The sequence below is a fragment of the Centruroides sculpturatus genome, unplaced genomic scaffold (genome assembly GCF_000671375.1).
Source record: "Centruroides sculpturatus isolate CEXI.00-Female unplaced genomic scaffold, Cexi_2.0 scaffold1676, whole genome shotgun sequence".
In the NCBI taxonomy this organism is placed as follows: Eukaryota; Metazoa; Arthropoda; class Arachnida; order Scorpiones; family Buthidae; genus Centruroides; species Centruroides sculpturatus.
The window spans coordinates 98469-110550 of record NW_019385839.1 but is presented as its reverse complement, the minus strand read 5'-3'; the positions used below and the strand labels follow the sequence as shown (position 1 = coordinate 110550).

The following is a 12082-nucleotide window of genomic DNA, read 5'->3' as shown; positions in this document are numbered from 1 at the left end:
AATAATCTTTACATTTAGACTTCAAATTTGTAAAACAAATTCTATTCACACAAAGTATATACTTTCTTACAATTTTGTTCAAATATTTAAAGATATAACAATGTCTTTTCAAAATATTTGATTAATTTCTATTTATTTTCTGAAAAAGTCTGATGATGATCAGTCAGTCAGCCAAAGCAATGAATTTTAATTACAACATAATACCAGGAAATATGGTTTTTAATTTATTAACCAACATTGCGGTTTATCATTATTTTAATGTGCACATCATCTCATTCAAAAAGTAACTGCAAAAACTGAATTATGTCTCAGCTAAAGTATTGAAACTTTTTCATAATTTAGAAAAAACAAAGTATACAATTAAATAAACTAAATTTTATTATGTTTATCTTCATTTAATCTAAAAATATTTATATACATTAAAATGTAAAAACAGATTTGACATTTTGTTGATAAAAACATTTCAACCAATTATTTTCACTAACACTTTCAAATAATATGAATTTTTCAAACAACACTTTTATATACTTCAAAATAAAATTTAAATTTCTAAATTAAAAATTATTGTAAAGTTTACAGAAGTAAATTTTATAGCTTTTATATTTTATTTGTTAACTTCAAATGAAATTAATTCTATAACATATCAAGGCAACTTAAATATATTCATAACAGAAATATATTTTTTGATTTATTCTAAAATAAATTCGTTAATTGATTTTAGAATAAATTGCCATAATCAGATACACAAAGTGATCTTAATTAAAGTTCAACATAATTGTCAAGGACCAGCTTGTATGTGATGCTTCTCATATGAATTTTGAGTTACTGTCTTTCAAGCCTGCTAAACTTGCACAATGTTCTCAATAAGTGTCCCCATGACCAAAAAATACTGTCTACTTAGCACTGTCTAGAGAAATATTTAGCAATCCAAATGAAACTAAATCTGGTATGGTAACTTTTGAAGAAATGCAGTAGACATTTCTGTAAAAATAAAATAGTACCAAAACCTACCACTATGGCACTGCAAGCAACAAACATTTATTTGTACAAGACAGTCCTACTACATAGAGACGTTAATGATGCAGAGGTACTGCTCAAAATAGTTATTTTAAAAATTAAAACCTAAAGGTAATGAACAGTGTGTTCAATTGCCAACTGTAACTGATTGTTGATAATGATTCTCACGTGCATTGTGATACTTTCAAGCCTGACAGATGATCGACGTGCCCTCAATAAACCACACTTTTTAAGTATCATCATAACAAAAAGTCACATCAATGAAGATCTGAAGAACAAAGGTAATGAGGTGGTTGAGAATGCATGACTAATTCCTCTGTTACTAATGAAATGAGATATGCAGCATCTGATACACAAAGGCAGTTCATCTTGCATGAAGATAGTTGACTCAAGGCACTGTTGCCATTGCAGTTGGGGTATAACAAGTGTTCAGCATATCTCAGTATCTCTAGGCCATCACAGAGCATGCCATAAGCCCATTAGAGCAAGCTTCTTTGAAGAATAATGGTCCAAGGATAAATGTGGCTGTAAATCCAAACCATATTAATTTTAGGTGAATGCAGTGGAATATTCAGATAAACATGAAGTTTTTCTGTGGCCCAAATGTAACAGTTGTGAATGTTCATGTTGTTCCACTGTGGTGAAAATATGTCTCACAGGATCTTCCATGGCAAGAAAGATCAATAAGGTAATCCAGTTTATCTAAATCAAATGATCATTCTCCTGAGAACTTTTGGAGTCAATGACCCTCAGTACAAATTCCCATAAAGGCAAAATTCTGGAAGTGCATCTGCAGCAATGTCATTGTATTTATAAAACAGCTTCATAAAAAATGTGCTTTCTGACAAGATGAGTCATTGTAGTTGATAAGAATGACATTCAACAGTTGCTGCTACTTTTACACTCAGAACTTTGCTGCAACATATGTACTCATACAAAGGAAAAACTTGCTTTTTCATTGTTTATAGCACTAAAATTACCATAAAAGTAAAAATTGCAACACTATCAGATTTGATTTCATTTGGAATGCTAAATACCTCTCCAGAAAGTGTCAAATAGGGATCACTCTGAAATTTATAATCACATCAACTGTGTATAGAAAACTTACAAATAATTTAAGGTATTTACATCACTAACAAATAATGAATCAAAACAAACTGGTCTAAAATAAAAAGTGATGATGATCACGACGACGATAACAATGACTTATTTCATTACAATACAGAACCTGTTTCTATGTTCCAATTTGTCTTGGTAAACTCATGTATTTTACCAATATTTAAATACACTTCAAATTCCTTTACATGTTTTTCAAAAATAAAAATTTCATTCTTAGTATCATTACAAATAAATACTCTCATCTTTTATAAATATTTGGTAATAGTCATTTTATCTAATGAGGAGTTAAGAATTTCATTTTAAAATAAATTAAATATTTACTACAAAATTTACCCTTTAAAATAAACCAGTATGTTTTCTAACAATTTCTATTTGTAAAAAAAAAAAAAAATAAAAAAATAGTAAATTAACAGAAATCTTATTTTTAAAGTTAAAACAAATTAATAAGAACTTAATGATTTTCAATTACTTGAAGTGCAAATTCTTTTATTCAAGGCTGAATTCAATATAGTTCAAAAAACATTTGAGTACTTAAATTAATAAATTATTTTGACTTCAAAAACCAATATGCTTTATTTTATATTGAGAAAAATATACATTTTCTTCTATGTAAATAATTTTAGATGCAATAAACCAATTTATATAAAACATAATACTCAACTGTAATAGTAATTTCTTCGTAAAAAAAATTATTTCATAAAATGAAATAAAATATAATTCACCAAAAATCTGGATCTACTTTGTCATCAGATATTTTTTAGGAAAGAATTCCCAAGCTTTTAATGACCTTTAAACCAATCTGGAAAACACACCTTCAATCTTCGGTTATAACCTGTTTCCTGGAGGTAAAGTATAATTAATGCCAATGCATGACTTTCTATATTCATGTGGTCATGCCTATCACCTGTTGTCAAACTTATTTCTTACATAAAACGTCTGTTCACTAAACAAAAAGAAATATGTTCTAGCAAACTCGTCTTTGTGACAAAGTGATGATATATGTACAGTATATAAACATTTATCAAAACCATTTATTTTAACAACAGATTTAAAAATGTATCAAATTAAAATATTAAATGTAGTAATGTATTAATATAATTATTCATGATATTAACTCAACATTAATAATATAATAGAACATAAAAATACTCACCAAAAGATATTTATATACATATGTTTACTTGAAAATTGATAATAGTTTTGATTATTTGGCAAATACTCAATTGGTTTAACTCAGAATCATAACAGGTACTCGTCAATTTTGAACACAAAAATTATCATTTCTGAACAAATCAATTGTTGGAATGCTGCTATGAAAAGATTTTTAAAAAATATTAATTTTGTTTTTGAATGTCTTATGTAACCTGAAACTAGAATTTCTCAGAAAATATTTCCTCTATTGGTGCAGCATATTGTACAACCTTTAGTCCATCTAGGGGCAAAACCAGGGAAGCAGATGAACAAGTCATGTCGTCTTCTGAACAGCATTTGGATTGCTCAAGGCAACATTGATAAGAGAGAAAAATTATTATTTATAAGTTGCATCATTGCATAAGTTTTAATCATTTCTGCATAAAAAGAAATATCATAGTAATTGTAAATATTTATTTTGTGTACAAAATTCTTAAAATTACAGCTCAGTTCTGCTTAAAGTAAGCAAAAGAAGATTGTATCTTTTAAATTTAACTCTGATAAAATATATTGAAAATTTATATACAGTATATGCCAAAGAACTGATCAACATGAATAACTAAATGTTATCAGTTTTGAACATATTTACGAAGTAATGCCATTGGACAAAAAATAATTGCCCTACAAATAACAAGAGTCCCAAATAAATTCAAAAAGCTAAAAAAATACATATAGTAGAAAGAAGAAGAAAACCTAACAAAGCTAGCATAAAATAGATTTTTGCAATCTTTTATATTGACTTCAGTCAATATTGAAGATTGTCTTCTATTAGCAATGTGGCACTAACTTCATGGAAGGAAAATGAATGCCTGAAGGAACTATGATAAAAGAGATACATTAATGCATAAATTATTCCTAGTAAATCTTAATAGAATGCAAAAAGAAAAAAAATTCATTAAAATACTTATAAAATAAAACATTGTTGAGATATAAAATATAAAAGAATAAGTCAGGAAGTCCAAACCTTGATCTGGCAATTTCAGAAGAATTAGTGTAGGATAAATGATAATTTGTTGAGGAAGATAGAATTTACTGAGTTCAAAAATAATCTTTGTGAAGAAAAGTTGTGCAGCAGTGTGGCCCAAAATGGCAAACAATAATCAACAATGAATTGGAAATTGGCAAAAGAACAGGGCTCATAGAAATAGCTGAGAGGAAATAAGACAATGGTGATGACAGAGTATATCTCTTTGTCAATTTCTTTAATGAGATAATCAATGTGGCAATGGAAAATAAGTATCTCTTCAAATATAACACAAAAATATGGAATTTATTTAATAGAATCTTAAAAAAATAAAAAATACCACTTTCTATCATCCAAAAAGTAAACTGTTTACATTAGTCTTGACTTGTTTAAATTATACGACAATAAATCTTATTAATGGTTTTTTAATATCATTTTTATGATATTTCAATGATGTTATATAAGAGTAAGTAAATGATCAATTTTCAAACTGCTGAAAGAACAATTTTGCTAACATATTACAACATCAACTGGAGTAGGGATTCTTAATCTATTTTAACACAGAGATCTAAAAACTTATAAAACCTACTGAAAACACAACATGTCCATATCTTATCCCTGTCTAAGTTGAGTTGCAAGTTTCTGGTATCTTAACTTAAGAATATATATATATTTCATTATTAGATGGAAAAATTAAAAATAGAATGAAATGCTAGCAATTATTTGTTTTTTAGACAGCTTCTAGATTGTCCATGAGCTATCAATGGCTGAATAATTAATGTTGAACGTTATATATACAAATTCAGGACCTGTAATAAATTTTTTCCTCTATAATGCTTTTTTGTCTTGTGAAATCCTTAAAATTCATTTGCAGAATCCAGTTTGAGAAAGGTCCTCATAATGAAAACTTTTAATTCATTCGTTTAGCTATGCTCGCTACAGAAAATGATACTTACATCAATGTTTGAAATTTTTCATAGAAATCATTTCATTATAAATAACATTATACAATAAACTTCCAACCAGACATTGTAAAAAAATTTAACAGTTTCATTGGATAATGCAAGCACATTTTAAGCTTTAATATAAATTTGTTTTCAATTATGCATGCAATATTTTGTACTCGGTAATGTTACAAATGAAATTTAAGTATAATAATGTACAGTACATTAAGATCAAGATAAGATATCAGATTTAAAGTAACAGGTGAATCAAATTCTGCAAGAATGGCTAAATCAGTTGGTAACAGTACATATATGGTAACTAAATACTCCATAATGATTCATTGCTAATATCAATTCATTAACATTAGCTTTTAACTAGACCATTACTGGAAAACCACAGCCCACAACATTATCAAGCATTTCCAAATCCTCTCTAAATATATCATACTAGTCAAACATGCAACAGAGTGCTGAGTATTTATGGCTACTAAATAACCAGTACATTTCTACAGTTATCTTATAATAATATTAACACATTTTTCTAAACCAGACATTTTAAAATGTCAATTGTAGGAAAATATAACACAGTATTCAATATAAAAATATGTAAAATAATTTTTTCATTTTCAGATACCAACTTATATTTGAAAATTTTACATATTAATATTATATTAAAACTTCATGTCATCATTCTGTTTTAAAAATTTTCTGCACAATCATCCATTTTTTATTATTGCTTAGAAATAAAATGTATATTTTGAAGATATTTGTTAGATAGTAATTATCAAATTAATTTCTTCATAAAAACGACCAGTAGCAAGTTAAAAACACTTAATTTTTACTTCTGGTCAATTTCTGATAATATATATCTAATTTAAAAACATTACAGATTAAACCAGTGGTTCCCAAACGTTTTTGATTCTCGGCACTCTTGCTAAATCCAGATTTTCCCAAGGCACCCTATGTCAAATTCTAACAAGTACAATTTGTGAAATAGCCAATATTTTTTAAATTAAAGAGCACCATCAGTACAGATACTAATGCATTTGGTCCACTCCAAATTATCTTCGGATTTAGAAATATTACAGATCTTGAACAAGTCATGAGCCTTAGCACCAGCAGTAATACATTTACAAAAACAGAAAGTCTTCTATAATGTTATTACTATCTATAAACTGTACATAGCAAATCAAGTAAGCATCCTAATTATTATCTGTATCCTTATCCATCTGTAATCAAAATTCCTTCCATTTTATTTTTTCAATTAACTGAATATTGGAGCTCCTTCATTATGTGCTATATTCTGCGACTGACAGTGTTATTAGACAAAGACACTTTTGAAAGCTGCTTCCAGCACACTCACCAATCATAATGTTCACCATATCTACAGCCGCTGGTAGAATGAGTTTTCTGCAATGGTATGAGGCTTTTTACATTTTGCGATTCTATTACTTTATTACTGAGTTAATGATTTGCACCAGGTCTGCTAGATGTGGCATGTTATCACATTGAATTAAAAGTGGAAGTAAAATTATGAACATTTTATAATATTTCGTGGCTTCCTCACAAGCACCGCAGTGCACACTTTGAGAACCGCTGGATTAAACTATTCTGGTGATTACCCAACACAGAATGCTAAATATGCAAAATCATTGCATTTTATGTCTCCTATATTGATAGTAACCCTAGTTGCATAAAAAAAGTGTTACAAAGTAAAAAATTTATTACTTATTTAATTAAATTTCAATATTCTTGACATGTTGTAAAATTAAAAATGCACACTGCATTTTCAGGAATCAAAATGTTTTATTATATGTAAGACTTGTTTGATTCTATAATATTTGACGTTCCATCACAAAAATTTTCTGCAACTAAAGCTGGCCTACATAAAAACATGTTTACAAGTAATAAAAAATTTGGCTACCTGAAAAAAAAAGAATATATTTCTGATTTTACTATTTTTGTTTTAAATAGAATATATATAGGTAAATACAGACATAGGTTGCAATTTATTAACATCTTAAAAAATACCCACAGATTCGATATAAAACAGAACTGTTTATTTTCATCAAAAATCACATCTTTTCTGAAATTACATTTTAATAAAAATAAATACATTGAAAGCTCTGATACTTACTTAATGGTATAGTTTAATAATTATAAAAACACTAGAAAACTTATCATATATTTATATAACTGTGTAATTCAATTTCTTGTCAACAAACTACAACAGATTATAGAACTATCAATTAAAAGTAATATAATTTTTCAGTCAGTCAGAAATTATCAGCTAACAAAGTATACATTTCATTATAAATTATACATTATATAAAACAAAAGTATTTTTATTTTTTAACCAAAACAATGAAATTTTTACAAGTTATCTCAAGGTATCTCCAAGTTCAAAATTATCAGGCTTAAAATGTTCATTTTGTTAATATATTGATTGATTAGAAACTTGTTTTATGTGAAACTCTATACTTAAACAATTTGTAGATAGTGAACTGTTTCAATTTTTTTCATCTTCACAAACTAAATTTATGTACATTTAATTTTATTATCTAAATATTTGATTGACTAATTTATTTTGTTTGTTACAATTTTATTAAAATCTTTAAACTTTTTTACTTCATTAATAAATTGCACAGAAGCTTACATTCATTAAAATATTACATTGCAAACACCTCTTTAAAATTATTCAAGTTTATATAATTTTCAACTATTAAACACTGTATAATTTTATTTTTGTCTTATGACTCTGTTTCTTTCCTATATTACAAAATAAATCACGTCAAATTGCTGATATGCGATTGTAAAGAATTTCACTTCTGATAACTTGTTACATTAATACAATATTTTTAATTATCACTCTCATAGCTGATGAATATATAAATATTTCATATTTGCAATTTTTATAACTAATATATCAGCAGTATTTAACTGTAATCTCATTTTATTATGCTGAATTTTAAATTAGGATATTTTATAAATATGATTATAATTGTCTTGAATTTGTTTTATCATTTTTAAAATATAAAATTTAAATATTTATTAAATGTAATATAGCATACTCATTCCTCCAAAAATGTTTTTCCATCACACGTTTTAATTTGACATATAATAATTTATTTATGTTTTAACGAGTATTTAATAATTATATTTTAAGTAACAAATTAATGTACTTTAAAACTATATATGTATATAATGTCCAAAATATCCCATTTTATAAGGAAAACTTATACACAGTATATAGTAGCGTTTTTAATCTCATATATGACATTAAAAGCACTGCAGAACAATGATAAAAGATGCTATTCTTAGAAGTGTGGCTAAAGATAATCCTCTTATGTACATAGAAAAGTTGTTATATAGATAAAAATCAACACCTTTAAACATCCAGCAAATCAGTTAACATTTGTGAATCGTTCGATTCACAAATGTTAACTGATGATGATCGCTTAAAGCGTTCGAAAGCGTTTTTAAATATTAAAAAACGATTTGCTGGATGTTTAAAGGTGTTGATTTTTATTTATTGTGTGGTTCCAGTAAGGAAAGTATTTTATTGTTGTTATATAGGATTACAAAATGAAGGAATTCAACAAATGTCACCCAGATCAGTGAATCTCCCACCTGACTAGAGAGATAATTAAGTAAATCCAAAGCAGTAGGGTTAGCTTCAGAGGCAAAGTTCAATTTGAAAGTCTCAATGCCGTTTTGAATCCCATGAAATTCAAAAAGTAATTGAAAAACATTTTTATTCTGAAACGGTCCATTCCAAAAATCATTTCTAATATTTGTAAGAGAAAAAATTTTTGTTCCAAACATTCTGCACATGATTTCAACTAATCAGAATTATCTGTTATAAATATATTTCATAAATTTGCTCGTTTTCTTTATAGGTCGGAAATTTATGAACTAGTATATACATATAATAAAAAATAATAAATGAATACCATAATATTTTATCAATAAATTACTTTAGTAATGAAATAAATTGCCTAAATTTAAATTTTTGAAAAAATATATAATAAAATATACATATTTAGAAAAGATGTGATATTTTTGATATAGATATAAACTGCTCACTGTATAGATTAACTGTATTATATTTAAAAACAGAAAACATTTTGCTATACAAGAAATATGCAATAACAATTATAACTTGAGTATACATACAACAAAACATTTACTTAAAATATAACTTTTCATTAAATTTTTTCTCCATGTAAATTTTCAGCATTAAACAAATGTTAACACATATATGTTACATTTATTAAAGTTAAAATATAATTGAGAAACACACAAGAAAAATATTAATATGTGTAACTGTATTAAAAGTTTTGTAATTGATCATCAGAAAGTAACGTTACACAAGATTTTACTATTTCTTTATAGCATTTAAATACTAATACAGTATAATTATTTGGTATCCTTAAAGATTTCATTCTCATCTTTGGAAAAACATTTTATGAAATTTTTTAAAATAATAAAATTGATATAATATAATAACCTTAATCATATATATATATTCAATATTGATATATAGGATATTCTCGATATCAGAAATGCTTCATTTTACAAACCAATGCTCCAATTCTCTTTCAATAGTCACTATTGAAAAAAGGAGAGACTGGAGCATTCACTTATAAAACAAAATGTGACATTGGGAGCATTATGATATATTGATATATTAGTATTGTTTACATCTCTAATATATACATATATACTACAAAATATATAATAAATGTTTAATGATTATAAATATGTATATTACTTAATTATGGTGAGAGGAAAATATATAAATAAATTTAAATACAGAAATAGAAATAATGTAAATAGATTATTAATTTTTAAAAATTCTTTTTAATTATCACAAAATACATTGTTTATTTAAACTATGAATAATCTTAATGTAATACATTATTTATTTTTTAATTTATTAAATTTAAAAAATGGATTATAAACTTAATACTTTTAACTGTATTTGTATATATAATAATTGTGATTTTACAAATTTGTTCTAATTTAATTATTACATAAAACAATTGGAAAAGGCTAACTATTAACAAATTTTTTGATGTCTCAATTTATTTTCCCTAAGTTTTGAAGTCTGTGCCAAACTCTCTGCCAGATGGTAAATAAATCTTTTTCAAAACATTTTGTGAATGGGCAAACATGTTCATGTTTTGGTTAAATAAATATAAATTCATTTTCTATTATATCAAAATTAAATGGCCAAATGCATTTAGTATGTAAATTTTATAAATACAAATTAATTCCAAATTTTTATCATTACAATAAAGATAATAATTAGCAGCAAGCTAATTATTTTTTTTTTTAAATCATTATTCAAATACTGTCAAATTAGTATAAAACTTGTAAATTCACCAAAGTGATTAATATTAAATCATTGAATATAAAAATAAAATGTATCTTACCTCCTTCCGTTTCTTGCCATACAATACCCTCTAACGTCACACTGGTCCCGGGTTCACAAGGTCCCAAACATTCTGGTTCTGTGATGGTCCCGACACTCGTGGAGGTACCCGCATCCCGCATCTCGAGAGGAAAAATTGCAACGAGTTACATCCTATCCAACAAGATATCAAGAAAGGTGACAGACTGCTAATTCTAACTTATAAAATTAAGAAATTACATAAAGTATTTTTAATTTTATATTCATCATTCAGATAGCTTCCTAGGATTTTAAATTTTGTTGACAAATTATAATTCTTTTTAATCTGATTTTACCTAAATAAATGTAACATCCTAATCAATATAACAGTCTGAAATCATTGACATTATTATTATTAAAAATTTATAGATATGACTAATATTTAAATAATTATTTCCTACATAGAAAAAGAATTTTATCAAATACATGAAAATTTCTTACAAATTACTCTTACACTAATATGCTGACTAATCAGGAAGATATAATTATTATACTAATTGAGTAAAAATTACAACTACAGTATTTTACTTAAAAATAAATCAGTCTATCAATCATTACAATAATTATCATTAATTAAAAACTATTCAATAAGAAAAAATATATTATAGAATTATGTGTAATTTTTTTATTAATCTATCTTGATTAATTACAAGTAACAATTGTAGAATAATATGCTATATTTAATACATTTATATATATATTATCTAATGAAGTAATATAACACATAAGAGAGTTTAATTAAAATATATGATGTTACTAATAAATATAATTTATAAAATATATGAATGAAAAGCACGTTTTAATAACAGATTTGCTAACTTTCTGTGACTTGCATCTCTCGTTGGAGATCTTTTTTTTACGTAAAAAATACTAACAGTAATTTAAAAAATAATATATGAATATCTACAACAAGAGACTGTCAGGAGCAGAATGTAGATCAATTTATAAGCAGAAAATCTAAACGAATTTAATTGCTTGAAATTTTATAAAAATTCTATGCAATTAAACTGACTTTTTTCAATTGTCAAATTACATTTTTTAATTATTAAGATCATTAATCATAATTAATTATCTTTCATCACATTTCAAACAGCTTAAAAATAACATACTTGTTGACAACTGATGATGAAAACGTCAATCACCAAAACTTTAAATTGTGGGAACGAAACCTGCCAAGATGTTGAATCCTTGAAAACTGTTTGTTAAAAAAATTCACTGGCTACAACTACTAACCAATTAATTTGCAGTATTTAATTTATTCATCAAATAATTGATATGCAATACATTATTTTTTTAATCAATGCTTGATTATAAAGAATAATAATACTTGATTACATGTTGTCTTATATGCTTTCAATAGACCTATCTTGAGAAGCATATTGTACAACCTTT

The 12082-nt window shown here is 25.6% G+C and overlaps 1 protein-coding gene across 1 annotated transcript in view; it reads right to left on the bottom strand.

The window, feature by feature from the left end:
- LOC111642424 (zinc finger protein 608-like) overlaps positions 1-12082 on the bottom strand; it is a 62238-nt gene that overhangs the window by 4993 nt on the left and 45163 nt on the right. Inside the window, exon 4 of the mRNA XM_023388775.1 lies at positions 10674-10815. Coding sequence (XP_023244543.1) covers positions 10674-10815 — 142 coding nt within the window. The remainder of the gene's footprint in view (positions 1-10673; positions 10816-12082) is intronic.